At 46.9% G+C, this 16,294-nt stretch overlaps 2 protein-coding genes across 3 annotated transcripts in view; one reads left to right on the top strand and one right to left on the bottom strand.

The window, feature by feature from the left end:
* IL17D (interleukin 17D) overlaps positions 1-9,745 on the top strand; it is a 31,932-nt gene extending 22,187 nt beyond the window's left edge. Inside the window, exon 3 of the mRNA XM_030921933.1 lies at positions 8,323-9,745. Coding sequence (XP_030777793.1) covers positions 8,323-8,641 — 319 coding nt within the window. The 3' untranslated portion in view covers positions 8,642-9,745. The remainder of the gene's footprint in view (positions 1-8,322) is intronic.
* Positions 9,746-14,025: 4,280 nt separating this feature from the next.
* The window catches only part of EEF1AKMT1 (EEF1A lysine methyltransferase 1), a 50,613-nt gene continuing 48,344 nt past the window's right edge, over positions 14,026-16,294 (bottom strand). For both annotated transcript variants that reach the window (XM_030921932.1, XM_030921931.1), the window contains exon 5: positions 14,026-15,334. In XM_030921932.1, coding sequence (XP_030777792.1) covers positions 15,198-15,334 — 137 coding nt within the window. In that variant the 3' untranslated portion in view covers positions 14,026-15,197. The remainder of the gene's footprint in view (positions 15,335-16,294) is intronic.

Here is a 16,294-nt window from a genome sequence, read left to right as displayed (position 1 = left end):
GTAGTACTTGACACTGGGTGCAATGTTGTACAATATTTTTTGCCTGTTTCCATGTGACATCAAATTTGTTTTTTAACCCTGCTGCATTTACATGAGTCAGAGCATGAAGTTCTTGTGCTTTTATGAATGCAGAGGATACCAGTAAGTCAGCTTGTTTATTTGCTTTAGTTAAAGGTCCTGGTAAATTAGTGTGTGTTCAAATATGAGTAATATAAAATGGGAAATTCCTTTTTCTTACAGTTTGTTGTAATAAATTGAACAGCTGGTTTAACTGATCATCCATGCTATATTTAATTAGAGCTGTCTCAACATCCCTTGTAGCCTGTACTATATATGCAGAATCTGATATAATATTAACAGGTTGATTAAAATCTAACACTGTAATGACTGCAACCAACTCTGCCCTTTGAGCTGATTGATACTGAGTTTTGATTACTCGCTCTTTTGGCCCTGTGTAAGCCGCTTTTCCATTGCTGGAACCATCAGTAAATACTGTCAGAGCATTTTCTAAAGGTTCACATCTGGTAATTTTAGGTAAAATCCAAGTAGTCAATTTTAAAAACTGGAAGATTTTTGTTTTTGGGTAATGATTATCAATAGTTCCCACAAAATCAGCAAGGCCAATCTGCCATGCACCAGAATTGATAAAGGTTTGTTTAACTTGTTCCTTGGTTAAAGGAACAACTGTTTTGTCTGGGTCATTACCATGCAATTTTATTATTCATAATCTTGTCTGACCAATTAATGTAGCTATTTGATCCAAGTACAATGTAAAAGTTTTAATTGTACTGTGAGGAAGGAATGACCACTCCACAAGATCAGTATTTTGAACAATGATGCCTGTTGGAGAATGTGCAGTGGCAAAAATCAAAAGTTGGAGTGGGGCTAAAGAATCTATTCTACTTATTTGTGCTGACTGAATTTTTTCTTCCACTAATTTAATTTCTTTTGTTGCCTCTGGGGTTAATATTCTTTTACTATTTAAGTCTGGATCTCCTCTTAGGATAGAGAACAAATTTGACATGGCATAAGTAGGAATGCCTAGAGTTGGCCGAATCCAATTAATATCACCTAACAATTTTTGAAAGTCATTTAATGTTTTTAATGTGTCTTATTTCTATTTTTTGTGGCTTAATTTTTTTATTTTCTATCTGCATCCCTAAATAATGAAAAGGATCAGAGATTTGGACCTTATCAGGGGCTATTGTTAGTCCTGCGTTGGCAACCTCTGCTTGCAGAAATGTGTAACTGTCAATTAATTTGTCTCTTGTTTCTGCAGCACATAAAATATCATCAATATAGTGAATGATATAACAGTCTGAAAATTTGTCTCTAACTGGTTGAGGACTTGACCTACGAAAGTTTGACAAATAGTTGGACTATTAAGCATTCCCCGAGGTAATACTTTCCACTGAAACCTGGTGGCTGGTTCTTTATTATTTATGGCTGGTATAGTAAAGGCAAATTTTTCACAATCTTGCTCTGCCAGAGGAATGGTAAAAAAGCAATCCTTTAGATCAATTATAACTAAAGGCCAGTCTTTTGGGATCATGGCCGGAGAGGGCAATCGGGGTTGAAGAGGCCCCGTGGGTTGAATTATGGCATTTACGGCTCTTAAGTCCATTAACATACGCCATTTGCCTGATTTTTTTTGAATTACAAATACAGGAGAATTCCAGGGTGAGAATGAAGGCTCAATGTGTCCCTTTTTTAATTGTTCCTTTGCTAATAAATGTAAAGCCTCCAGTTTTTGTTTTGGTAGCGGCCACTGATTTACCCATACTGGTTTTTCTGTTTTCCAAGTTAATGGGATGGGTTTAGGAGGCTCTACAGTGGCCGCCCCTAAAAAGGATACCCTATTCCTTTTCTTTTTTGATTTTTCTTAGTCTCAATTGGGACTTTAATGCCATTTTCATTTTTTCCTAATCCCTTTCCTGGTATATATCCCATCTTAGTCATGATTTTTTGACTCGTGGGGCTGTATAATGGAGGGGGCATAATGATTTCTGCACCCCATTGTTGTAACAAATCTCGACCCCATAGATTAACAGGAATTGAAGTAATCATTGGCTGAACAGTACTTTCTTGATTATCTGGCCCTAAACAATGTAAAATCATTGTACTTTCATATACTTCTGAAGCTGTGCCTACACCAACAAGTCTTGTAACAGCCTTTTGTTTAGGCCCATTTTTTGGCCACGGATTTAAAGCAATGACAGAGATATCTGCTCCTGTCTCTACCAACCCTTCAAACTGTTTTCCTTGAATAATGGCCTTACACACAGGTCTGCTCTCAGAGACCAGACTTGCCCAACATGCAGCCTTTCCTGCCGGAACAGTGCTTCCGAACCCTCCTGTTCTTTTTATCTCACCGTTTCCAACTTTAATATAAGGTAGGAGTAATAATTGAGCGATCCTGTCTCCTGGACTGGCACTCCAAGGAATTGAGGAACTAATAACCAATTGAATTTCTCCTTTATAGTCTGAATCAACCACACCAGTATGAATTTGAACTCCTTTTAGATTTAAACTTGATCTTCCTAAGATTAGTTCTACAGTCCCCTCAGGCAATGGGCCGTATACCCCGGTGGGGAGTTTTTGTGGAGGCTCCCCTGGAAGCAGAGAGACTGCTTGTAAAGTACATAGCACTGCCGCTAGTGGTGGGGGGTAATTGCTGTATTGTGATAACTGGCTTATTCCCTGAGACACTTGCGACAGTGGGGGATGTTATTCCTGAAAACCCTGAGGAACAAAGGGTTGAATTTGGAACGCCCCAGTTTGTTGCGGGGCCTGAGGCTGGCCCCTCCTCTCGCTTCCCGACAGCGGTTGCCCATTTTTATCAAATTTAGAACGGCATTGATTACTCCAATGTTTTCCCTTTTTACATCTTGGACATAGGCCAGGTGGCTCTTTATCTGTTGTTGTAGTAGCTTGAGTAGTTACATTTTGTTTATTTGAGACTAGGCAATTCTTTTTTAGATGACCAATTTGACCACAATTATAACATTTTCCCCCAAATGTTTTCACTTGTCCTCCTAAAGCAACTCCTGTGATTGCTTGAGCCATAAGCATAGCTTTATGCATAGCTCCTCCAATTCCATCGTAGGCTTTAACGTACTCTGAGATTACATCTAATCCTGCGGGAACCCTTCTTTTTAATGGCTTAATGGCTGATTGACAGTCAGGATTGGCGTTTTCATATGCCATCAACTCCACTATGACTTTACGGGCATTCTCATCGGTAATTGACTTTTGAGCAGCATCTTGAAGTCTTGCTACAAAATCAGGGTAGGGCTCTTTAGAGCCTTGTCTTACTGTATTAAAGGAGGGGCAGGCGGTTCCTGGGTCTTGGATTTTCTCCCAGGCCCTAAGGCAGATAGCCCTGATTTGCTCAATGGCCTCATTTGGCATTATTGCCTGTTGGTCAGCAGTGTTCCAATTTTGACCTTCTCCTAATAGTTGATCTACGTCTATGTTAACTGGAGGATTGGCAGTCCTATTTCTTCAGACCTGCACTTGTGCCCCATCAATCCACCAAGTCTTAAATTGTAAAAATTGAGAGGGTGAAAGTGAGGATTTTGCCAGAATCTCCCAATCATTAGGAATGAGTCTATGTCCATGAGCAATGGAATCTAATAATGTTCTCATGTAAGGAGAGTTGGGTCCATACTGTTTTACTCCTTCTTTCATCTCTTTTAGCATTTTTATAGAAAAGGACTGATATCTGGCTTTAGCTACGGGAGGCTCTCCCTCTTGGGCAAGGCCCTTCTCCAGGTGGTCTTGCTTCTAATATTACTGGGAATTGCCAGGCCTCAATATCTCCCTGTTTTCTTGCCTCATCAATAATTTTATGTATTGCACTACCCTGTGTACTAGGCGGTGCTGTAGGATTGTGTCTCCTGGTGGGCGGCTGAGGATATGGCGCCCTGCCCTGTGGCACTGGAAATATTCCTGGCCGTCCATACAGATTTTCTAGGGGCTGCCGATACTGCAGTTCGGCTGGCGGCCAGTATTGATAGGCTACTGGCTGCTGGATCTTATTTTCTACTTGCTGATATTGTGGACACTGTATTTGGATTGGCATTGCCATGACAGAGACTCTTTTTCTATTTGATCTTCTTTTGGAGTTTGTACTTGTTTAACCTGCATTTGAGGTTGTAAGGTTGCAGGCATCTGAGCTGTTGTAAGAGGAGTTGGCCATCGTGGTTTAGACTCTGATGGCTCTGCTAATTCTGGATCTTTTTCCTCTAATTTTAACGTTTCAGGATATATTACCTCCTGTAATTGATTATGGTCAACACTTTGCGTTGACCGAGCCATTACCGGCTCTGCTACACATTTACAGTGTGAATTTTCCTTTCCTTTCCAGGATTCTATCCCTGCCTCTTTTTCACAATCTACTGCACAGCTTTTAGGGACATTGGAAACTGGAACGCTATCTTCTTCTGTTTGCAGCGGTTCTAAAGCTACTTTAATAATGACCCAATCATTCCATACTGTAAGTGGGATGATTTTACCCTCCCTACTTGCTTGTTTTAATTCTTTGCCAATTTTTTCCCAGTCTTTTAGATCTAAAGTTCCCTGTTCTGGAAACCATGGACAAACTGTTCTATTGTTTGAAATAGCGTACTTAGATTTTTGGTAGAGACTTTAACTCCCCCTCTTTTTAAGAGAATTTTTATAAAGCTGCGATAAGAGGCATATTTACTTTTAGTTGATCTACGTCTATGTTAACTGGAGGATTGGCAGTCCTATTTAGTTTGCCCCATTGTTACCCTAGGTTCTTCCGAGTGCACAAGCTTACCGCAAGGCTGACTGTAGACGTACTTGGGAGTCTCTCGTTGACTTGTCCTCAATGACCACACTCCAGCGTACCTTCACCTTAGAGAAAAGCTTCCACGTTGGGCGCCAGATGAAGGGGTGGCCTGCCCCTCCACACTAGTGGGTGTTTCTCGTTAGGTGGAATGAGAGACTTTAGAAAAGAAATAAGACACAGAGACAAAGTATAGAGAAAGAAAAGCGGGGCCCAGGGGACCGGCGCTCAGCTTACAGAGGACCCACGCTGGCACCGGCCTCTGAGTTCCCTTAGTATTTATTGATAATTATCTTTACCATTTTAAAGAAAAGGAAGTGGCAGGATAATAGGATCATTGCAGGTAGAAAATTAGCAGTAAGACATATGGATAAAGATCTCTGTGACATGAATAAGTTCAAAGGAAAATGCTGTGCCTTGATATGCATATGCAAGCATTTCCATAAACCTTTTAGTAGCATTGCTCCAGCAAGTCCCACCTTATTCCTAAAGGCGGTTTTCTCCTTGCTCAGTAAACAAAGCACACAATGGGTTTTACACCGAGATGTTCCATTGCCCAGGGACGGGCAGGATTTTTAACCAGCAAGCTGCCTTCAGGTACTTGTTTAACAAAGACACATCCTGCACAGCCCAATATCCATTAAGCCTTGAGTCACCACAGCGCATGTCTCTTGCAAGGACAAGGTTGGGGGTAGGGTCACAGATCAACAGCATTTCAAATACAGAACTAAATGGAGTCTCTTGTGTCTACTTCCTTCTATATAGACACAGTAACAGGCTGATCTCTCTTTCTTTTCCCCACAGGTGTACTCTGCTCTCCTCTGTCTCTATTTGTTCTCCCTCCACGTGCCCCCCGAGATTATCTTATTTAACCACCATCTATCAATGGACAACTTAAAACTCTGCCTTCAGCCAAGAGCTCCCTCTGGGGCTCCAGACCATCTTCCACCCCATAGTCTGAGGGATCTTTCTAAAATTCCATCTGAGGGGCACTCTTTCTCCTCGTACTTCCTACTGGTGATTGTCCCTTGACCCTGTGCTTTGACCTCTGCCTGCCATGCCCTTCTCCCTTCTTCACCTGGATAAATCCCCCAGGAGCCACTGGTGGCCATGGGCGGAGTGAGCGCACTCTGTGTTCACCTACATGTTTATCTCCAGAGAGTGAGTCCTTGGGTACACGTTTCATCTCTAGCCCCACTGCCTGAAAGAACACTCAGAGATACTTGTGGCATAAGTGCTGAAAGTGATTGGAGATATTACAAATCCTAACTATTTAGGATTTCCTTTTCCTTCTAACATTAAGTCAGGGCCTTATACTGACCTCAGGGTGTAAGAACAGGAAGCTTGGCCGGGCGCGGTGGCTCATGCCTGTAATCCCAGCACTTTGGGGGGCCGAGGTGGGCGGATCATTTGAGGTCGGGGGTTCAAGATCAGCAAGGCCAGCATGGTGAAACCCCCGTCTCTACTGAAACTACAAAAATTAGTCTGGTGTGATCACAGGCACCTGTAATCTCAGCTACTTGGGCGGCTGAGGCAGGAGAATTGCTTGAACCTGGGAGGCGGAGGTTGTGTTGAGCCGAGATTGCGCCATTGCACTCCAGCCTGGGCAACAAGAGCGAAACACCATCTCAAAAAAACAAAAAAAGAACAGGAAGCTGGTAGGACCCAGGGTCAGCTTCGCCTGCTTCCCGGCTCTGGAGCTCCTCCTCTAGAAGGCGCTGTGACAGGCACATCAGGGCACCAAGAGAAATCACAACTCAGTCCTTAACCTTCCTGAGCAGGGCAGACTAGGATCGTGTGGGGTTCACAGGTTATGAACACATGGGGAAGGAAGGAAGGAGTTGAATTTGAGGACATCTGAAAACAAGATCTTAAGATAATGAATTGGACCTTAAAATATAGGAAGACTTCATGGAGTTGACAGTGGCTTGGAGAAGGTGGCATCTTGACTGTGGGGTCTGTAAGGGGCCTTCCACTTTGAGGTACCTGGAATGTGGGATGCCAGAGGGAGAGGATGGCTTCATCCATCCTGGTGTGGGTCAAGCTGTTGTGCCTTAGAGGCCTCCAGCTACAGAACTAAGGAAACAGCAGCCATGAGGAGCTGAAAAAGAATTTCTTCCAGCCTGGAGAACACAGTGAGGCCCCCTCTCTACAAAAAATAGAAAAAAAAAAATTAGGTGGACATGGTGGTGTGCGCCTGTAGTCGCAGCTACTTGGGAGGCTGAGGCGGGAGGATCACTTGAGCCGGGGAGGTCAAGGCTGCAGTGAGCCATGATCATGCCACTGCACTCCAGCCTGGGTGACAGGTCTCACTCTAACCCAGGCTGGAGTGCAGTGGTATGAGACCTGTGAAAAACATTCTGCAATTATTTGGGTGTATGTTGGAGGGAAGCATGAATAAATGAAGTCAGACTGTGCTTTTTTATGTTTTGCTTCAGAGACAACTTGTGCATTTTGCAGGCGGTCCCCACTGCCCTCTCCAGTGCCTTCACCTGGGCTCCCACCTCTGGGGCTCCACTGCCAGCAAGGCCACTTGACCAAGCTCCTGATCCTTGTGCTGCCCCATCCTCTGGTCACCCTGACTGGAAGCCTTGGAGTCATTGCTGACTTTCTGTCCGACCTCATCCCCCACATTCAAACAGTGGCCTAGTGCTTGGAAATGTTCCTCTGGGGTTCCACAAGCATAAGAGGTGGCTGGGTGCAGTCCTGTGTCATCGACTTCCTCTGATGGCAGCCTGGCGGGTGGCCTTGGGCTCTCCCTACCCCAGTCCACTCCCCTTTGTCCCCCCGCAGACTCCCTCCTTAGATCCTGGCACGAAGGTGGCAGTGGATCCACGTCCAGTGACGAGAACACACCACTTCCAGACTCTTCACCTCCCAGGCGTGCTCTAGTCCCTCAGACACAAACGGAAGAAGATAATCCTATGCTTTCCTGAGCCCCCGACCTTCATAGACCACTGAGAGCTGGCACTCGGCACCACATCTCCCTGATGGAGAAAGCGCTTGTCCTTCACTCCCGTGAGAGCCCTGCAGGCCTCTGGCTCCCGGCCAGTCAGCACTGTCCTCCGCCAGCCCCTCTTTTTCTAGGCCTGCCCCACGCCTGTCCTTGAAACCCGCCCTACCTGCCCCCAGCCTAGGCCCTCGGGGTCTGCAGAGCCTTGCCGGCGGAAGGCAGCGGCTCCAGGGCCCTGGGCAGACAGGGCGCCTCATTCTGTTCTGGTGGCACCGGTGGGCCCATGCAGGCGGCCTGGATTTTATTTTTCTGCGCACATCAGCCCAGTCTCTGGAAGCAGTGTTCTGGCCTGGCTCAGGGCTGGCTGGATGTGCCGTCATTTCAAATGTAAGGAAGCGCTGGGCAGATCCGTTGTCGGCTGGCCTCGCTCGCACGTGCCCGCAGGCCGAGGACAGGACCGTCCCCGAGGCCCTCCCCGGTGCCTCTAACCAGGGACCTCCGTGCGCGGCGTGGGGCTGCCCCCAGGTGTGACCTCACCCGTGCTCTCTCCCTGCAGAATCTCCTACGACCCGGCGAGGTACCCCCGGTACCTGCCTGAAGCCTACTGCCTGTGCCGGGGCTGCCTGACCGGGCTGTTCGGCGAGGAGGACGTGCGCTTCCGCAGCGCCCCAGTCTACATGCCCACCGTGGTGCTGCGCCGCACCCCCGCCTGCGCCGGCGGCCGTTCCGTCTATACCGAGGCCTACGTCACCATCCCCGTGGGCTGCACCTGCGTCCCCGAGCCAGAGAAGGACGCAGACAGCATCAACTCCAGCATCGACAAACAGGGCACCAAGCTCCTGCTGGGCCCCAACGACGCGCCCGCTGGCCCCTGAGGCCTGTCCTGCCCCGGGGGTCTCCCCGGCCCGCGTCCTGAGGCGCCCAGGCTGCAGCGGTCTGGAGGGCTCGGTCGGCGACCTCTGAAGAGAGCGCGAGCAACCAAGCGCAAGCATCCGCATCGCCTTTGCATGGAGACTCATCGGACATGGGCATCTCTGGCTGCTCTTAGCCACAAGCAAGCAGGACGGCTGGAAGCTGACGGGAAACGCCCTGGCACAGCCACCCTGTGTGCAGCCCGCACGGAGGTTGGGAGAAGTGCATGGAGGAGCCACCCAGGTCGGCTGCGGCGGGTGCAGGGTGTGACTCACCGCTGGGTGCTTGCCAAAGAGATAGGGATGCATATGCTTTTTAAAGCAATCTAAAAATAATTAGAGCGACTATATACCTACTTTTAAAATCAACTGTTTTGAATAGAGGCAGAACTATTTTATATTAGCAAATTAGAGCTACTCTATTACATTTCTTAACATATAAACATTGTTTTTTCTTCTGGTCGGATTTTTTTTTATGCATAATTGGAATCCTTGGATAAATTTTTTAGCTGGCACTCTGGCCTGGGTCTCTGAATTCAGCCTGTCACCGACGGCTGATTGATGAAATGGACATGTCTGATCTGACGCACTCTTCCTTCCACTGAAGGTCTTCACTGGCCTCCAGGTGGACAAAGGGATGCACAGGCGGCTCGCATGCCCTAGGGCCAGCTAAGAGTTCAGAGATCTCAGATTTGGTTTTATGAGTCATGAGTACAGAAACAGTCTCAAACTTGTACAGTTTTTTTCCCTTTTGAAAGCCCCGGGGCCAATTTGTGGTTAAGAGGTGGTGAGATAAGAAGTGGAATGTGACATCTTTGCCAGTTGTCAGGAAGAATCCAAGCAGGTACTGGCTTAGTTGTAAGAGTTTTAGGATCAGGACGAATATGAGGACAAAGTGGGCCACGCTAGACTCTGCAGCGATCACTCTGGGGGCTTCTGTTTCTACATTCTGCCACCAGAGCTAGGTCCTTGCTCTTTTCTTTAGATTCAAAGTCTGTCTCTGAACACAATTATTTGTAAAAGGTAGAAGTTCTTTTTAAGTCATTAAAAGAGTCTCGCTATAGGATACACTGGCTGTGTGTATTTCTCTCAATTCTGCTTGATGGGCCAGGCTAATTTTTTTTTTTTTTTTTTTTTTTTTTTTGAGTTGGAGTCTCGCTCTCTCACCCAGGCTGGAGTGCAGTGGCGCGATCTTGGCTCACTGCAAGCTCCGCTTCCTAGGTTCATGCCATTCTCCTGCCTCAGCCTCCGGAGTAGCTGGGGCTACAGGTAGGTGCTGCCACCATGCCCGGCAAATTTTTTGTATTTTTAGTAGAGACAGGGTTTCATCATATTAGCCAGGCTAGTCTCAATCTCCTGACCTCGTGATCGGCCTGCCTTGGTCTCCCAAAGTGCTGGGATTACAGGCATGAGCCACCACACCCGGCCCAGAACTGCCTTTTAAAGCAGCGACTTAGGTGTTTTTTCCATTATCACTGCTGTTGTGTAACACTTTCCAGGTCACTCCTCAAATATAAATAGTGCAAGCCTTGGAGGAAGGGCACCCAAGGAGAGGAAATGCTCTGCATGGGGAAAATGTCATGATTTTATTCACTGCATTAATGATTCGTTTACCCTCAGCTTGCTAAAAGGTAGCACATTCCCAGCAGAAGAAATGAGCTTTCCATTTGAAGAGCAAGAAAGGCAGCCTCTGCGTTTTTTCTCTGTACCGTACGTTCATCCACTTAGTGACCATCTACTGGGCACCCGCCTGGTTCCAGCAACCTAGCTCCTGCAAGGCAGTGGTGAGCAAGACAATCTCCCTCGCCCACTAAAATGATGAGACGACAAAGCTGCTGAGGCGCCTCGCACCTGGGCGCCACTCCACGAACCTGCTCCCTTCGCCCCACTACGCTTCATTTTCGTTCCGTGTGAAATGAGGTCACAGCGCCCACCCTGTGAGGACTCAACACTGTTGGTAAAGTACCTGCCACAGCGTCTGGCACACATGAACACGTGTGGACATGGATGCATCATTGCAGTCATTTATAAGCCACATTGAAAATAAACATCAAGCTAAGCCTTCTCCATGTTATGTCGCTTTAGGAGGCATCTGTCACTTACAAGTGACAGATTGTGACAGTCTGTATACTTTTTTTGTACAAAAGATAAGTTTAAAATGAAATCACTGGGTCGGGTGCTTCAATACAGGGTGGCTTACACTTGTAACCCCAGCACTTTGGGAGGCTGAGGTAGGTGGATCACCTGAGGTCAGGAGTTGGAGACCAGCCTGACCAACATGGTGAAACCCCATCTCTACTAAAAATACAAAAAAATTAGCTGGATGTGGTGGTACGCAACTGTAATCCCAGCTACTCAGGAGGCTAAGGCAGGAGAATCGCTTGAACCTAGGAGGCGGAGGTTGTGGTGAGCCAAGATCACGCCATTGCATTGCAGCCTGGAAAACAGTGAAACTCCATCTCAATTAAAAAAAAAAAAATGGCTGGACGCGGTGGCTCACGCCTGTAATCCCAGCACTTTGGGAGGCCAAGGTGGGGGGATCATGAGGTCAAGAGTTCAAGACCAGCCTGGCCAAGATGGTGAAATCCTGTCTCTACTAAAAATACAAAAATTAGCTGGTGCAGTGGTGGGCGCCTGTAGTCCCAGCTACTCGGGAGGCTGAGACAGGAAAATTGCTTGAACCCAGAAGGCAGAGGTTGCAGTGAGCTGAGATCGTGGCACTGCACTCCAGTCTGGGTGACAGAGCAAGATTCCGTCTCAAAAAAAAAAACAAAAACAAACGAACAAAAAAACTGACAAGTAAAATAATAAAGAAATAAAACAAAATGTAGAACTTGAACTGAGCAGCAGCATTTAAATATAAGATGTGGAAATTAGAGGTGGTGGCTAAGCTTGGGAAGGGACTGTTTCAAAGCAAGATCTTTTTGGGACAAAATTTTTTTCTCTTGCTAAAACTGAAGGGTTTTTTTTGGTGGGGGGGTGTTGCAGAGATGGGAGGTTGGTATTGTTTTACCAAACAAATAAGGAAGTTTACTGGCTAGATAAATTGTGCCAGCCAAAGTTCAGTGACATCTCCCTCCCTACTCCCACATCCACTTGGTTTATTTCACACATTTCCCTCCATGCCTTTCATTCCCAGGATTTGTGGAGGGGCAACACATGATATTGTACATTTCAGAGCTTCTTCCCCTCCTCCTAGAAAAGTGCATGTTACCTTCACATGAATTCTACGTGGAGGATTCTGTGGCAGCCTTTGGAATGGAGGTGCTTTGCTGGTTCCTGAAGATCGTTTCCAAGTGACAGTATTTCAATTATATACTTGTTCTACAAAAATGGAGTCATTTGGGAACAGAAATCCAAAAACACTCTGCAAATACCAACAGTTCCACAGTCAGGAGCCAGTTATCTCATTATGTCTTACCGCATCTCTTCCAGCAGGGCAAAGGGGGGAAATGGTCATTTTTAGTAACTGGTGCCAGCTCTGATTTTAGGAAGGAATGAAAGGAGGAGTACGGAAGCCCCATCTGAAATGGGGTCTGCAAGTTCCCGCTGCCTTTCATCTGTTCTTGCCGTTCAGGCCCTCATCACCCCAGACACACATCTGAAGAGTTTCTGAGAAGTGCTGGAATTTTGTTAGCAAAACAGAAATTATTCTTCTACCCCTTCCCATGAATCAGGAAGGACTTAAAAAGACGTGGATTAAAAACATTCCTTTTAACCTCTGCAGTGCTTTGCTAAGGTACAGGCGGTGAGGGAGCCTTGGGGATTCCAGATGGCACTGACAACTGTGGGCATCGCCCAGCCCGACGCCTCCCACCTAATTAACCGCCCAAAGGAACATACCAGGCCTAATGAGTTGTTTAAAATATAAGGTTGCAGAGGTATAGATGGCCTTTTATGAAACCTAGAAGTGGATCATATATGAACCCAGATTTGCTAAAATCAAAATCACACCAGGGTCCAAAGCCATGAAACATGTTGGCTGCTTATTAAACAAAAAATGCCGTCACCTCATTTCAACAGCCTCCTAACTTACAATGTTTGTACATTTTTTGATAGGAATCCAACTTTTTCCCTTCTCTCCCTCACCTCCTGGGAAAAAATAAGGTTTCTCTTCAACTAAACGCTGGATTTATAGGACAACTACAATTCTGTTATTTCTAGACTACTACTCTCCCACAGTTCCTAAGTTAAACATTGCATTTCTGTACATAGTTTGTTACTACAATGTAACAAATTACACACAGAGCAAACTATATATGGAAATAGTAAGGTAGGGGTTATTTTTTAAAGAACACTTATTGAATACTTAACAAAGGCCAGGTGCTTGTACACTGATAAAAATACCAATGTCGCATAAAAAGAGTGATTTTTTTTTTTTTGGAGATCGAGTTTTGCTCTTGTCACCTAGGCTGGAGTGCAATGGCACCATCTCAGCTCACTGCAACCTCTGCCTCTGAGGTTCAAGTGATTCTCCTGCCTCAGCCTCCCGAATAGCTGGGATTACAGGCGCCCGCCACCATGCCCAACTAATTTTTGTGTTTTTGTGTTTTTAGTAGAGACGGGGTTTCACCATGTTGACCAGGCTGATCTTTAACTCCTGACCTCAGGTAATACACCCGCCTCGGCCTCCCAGAGTGCTGGGATTACAGGTGTGAGCCACCACGCCGAAAAGAGTGATTTTTAAAGTAAATTAAAAGTTGTCCAGAATTCGGGCAGCTGAGGGCTAAGAAACAGCAAAAAAGACCAGGCCTGTCCTCCAGGCTTCCCTGACCCAGGCCTCCTCTCTGGCTCGGTCATGACAGACTGGGTTTTGCTCTAGTGGGTAATAAGCCCATGGTTCAATGACACAGGCTCATTCCTGGTTCTCCTCGCATTCGTGGCAGGTGGGCGGTGGCCCTGCTCCACTCACAGCCAGAGGTTGGAAATGACACATCACTTCCTTTCACATTTTGGGGTTTTTTTGTTTTTGAGATAGGGTCTGGCTGTGTCATTCAGGCTGGAGTGCAGTGGTACATCACAGTTCACGGTAGCCTCGCCCTCTTGGGCTCAGGTGATCCTCCCACCTCAGCCTCCCAAGTGGCTGGGACTACAGAAGTGTGCCACCATGCCCAGCCAATTTTTAAATTTTTTAAAATTTTTGGTTGAGACAAGGTTTCACCATGTCGCCCAAGCTGGTCTCGAACTCCTGGACTCAAGTAATCCGCCTGCCTTGGCCTCCCAAAGTGTTGGGATTACAGGCACAAGCCACAGCAGCCACAGCACCCGACCACCTTTCACATTTTGTTGGCCAAAGCAAGTCTTATGAGGTGGGGAAGTATAATCCTTTCCCAGAAAGAGGGCGTTAATTTTTTGGAAAGTTTTCATTTTGAAATGATTGTAGATTCCCAGGAAATTGCAAAAATATACTGATAGGTCTCATGCCCTACACCGAGTTTACCTAATGGTAACATCTTACATAATTATAGTGCAATGTCACAATCAGAAAATGGACACTGGCTCAACCCACAGACCCCATTCCAAGTTCAACAGTTTCACACGAGCTCATCTGTGTGTGGTTCTATGCGATGCTGCCACATGGCAGATTCGTGAAGCCACCACCACAGACAAGACAACACACCACCAGCAAGGAGAACTCCCCTTTGTAGGCCACCCATCCCCTTCGCCCCATCCTGATGCTCGCCCTGCACCCACGAATCTCTCCTCCCTGGGAACGTCATACCTAGAAGCATCCAGTGTGTAGCCTCTGCAGCGCAGCTCTTTCATCAGCATCGCACCCTCGAGACCCAGCCATGCTGCGTGTTCACTTCTGATTGCTGAGACGTCCTCCGGGGTATGCACAGAGGAATATTTTCTGAACAGTGAGAATCTAGCACTCTCGTCCCAGCTCCATTTTTTTGGTCCTGGTGTTTGGTTTACAAATGGGTCTTTCATTTTCTCAGGCAGTTCAGAGGTAGGGTGCTGAGTCTGAGCCACGTGGGGAGGGCACCTGGGCACCTGTCATCCCTTGCAGCCCACCTAGAACCTGGAGGAGGAGAGCTCCAAGAGGCATTCAGATGCTAGTTATTGGATTATTGCCTTTTTTCATGGAGGCAAGTCTGTGTCCTTGGAGGGCTGGGGTGGGACATGGGGGTGGGGGTCCTCACAAGCCCTAGGATGCTACCAGACTGCTCTGGCCCAAGGCAGAGGCCAAGGTCCTGTCTCATTCAGGAGCCCTTGGGCAAGCCACGCAACTGTTCTGCTGTTTTTACATATGTTAAAATGAGGAGAGTAGATCAGGCAGGTTCTAAGGTTTCTTCCAACTCAAATTCCCTGGATTCAGGTTGGCAGCAGACTGAGCTCTAGGGAGGCCCTCCCTAAGGAAACAATAATGAAGGTCATATACTTTATTTTGAAAATCAGGCCAGGGTTGGCTCCAGTTTGGGGGGAGGGGAAGAGATTATATATTTTAAATCTACTAGGAAAATACAAAAAGGGGAATGTGACAGAGTTCCTTCCTGTGTTATGTCACCATCTGTAATTAGATCCCACAGTCCAGCCCAGAATCATAATTCACATAACAGCGAAACTCATTTGCCAAGTTCCGGGTATGTTTTGGAACAAACGTGCACATCTTCACTCCAAGGAGTTCTGCTGCCTGTTCTTCCATGATGGCACCTGAAGAGAACAAAGCAAATGAATCCAGAGAGTGACAGCCCAGCCGGAGCTCAGTGTGTCCTGAGCTGTGAGAAGGGCTCTAGGTGGACCACCGGTGACAATCAGTTGACAATTCACAAGTGGGGGCAGGGAGTGAGTCTTTACATATATATGCACATATATGCATATATAACATATGCATATGTTATAAGCATATATGCATATATAACACATATATATGCAAAGTAAAAATAATTACTAAAAACTAGCATCTCCCAACTTTGAGCCAAGACCCTTTCTCAGTAATATCTAATCTTGCAAACACAGGTGCGAATGTATTCCCACTCCCTTTTGCCACCTCCTCCCAATTTCTCCCCGCCCTGGGCCCACTGCACACAGCCAGCTCCCCTGCGACATCCCCGCAGGAGGTGGCATCCACAGCCCTGATTCCTCTCCTTTTCCCCTCCACACTCGAACACAGCAAGCTCTCTCGACTTCATCTTCAAAGTATCTCTTTGACGCCCCTGCCCTACCCTCCTTGCAGGCCACCGCCCTCCCTGGGGTGCAGCAACAGCCCGCGGTGCCCAGGTTCACGCACCCCAAAACCTCGGTCAAGTTAAAGCGAACGTCTTACGTCTTCAGACAATTTGCATCCCGTCGCCTCAGGCTTCCGAAGAAAACCTCAATGCCCACAGTCCCCTCTGTTAGGCACTGGGAACCTCCTGCCCCTGACTCTGCCCTCCCGGGCCGCTGCGGCCGGGGTGGCTCCTGACCCCTCAGCTCCCTGGGGCAAAATGCAGGTGCCTGGGTCTCTGTTACTCTTCTCAGGGTTAGTGCTTCCAGTCTTTATTATTATTTGTTAAAAGTATCCCCTAAAACTAAAATGCACACTCCATGAGTCCAGAGCGCTGCCTGCCGGTACACAGAGCGGTGCACAGAGCTCAAGGAAGAAACGGAGTGAATAAGAGTGCGGGCAACCGT

Source organism: Rhinopithecus roxellana, chromosome 18 (assembly GCF_007565055.1).
Source record: "Rhinopithecus roxellana isolate Shanxi Qingling chromosome 18, ASM756505v1, whole genome shotgun sequence".
NCBI classification, from domain to species: domain Eukaryota; kingdom Metazoa; phylum Chordata; class Mammalia; order Primates; family Cercopithecidae; genus Rhinopithecus; species Rhinopithecus roxellana.
Note: the sequence above shows the minus strand (reverse complement) of the source record. Positions and strands in the feature narration are given on the sequence as shown.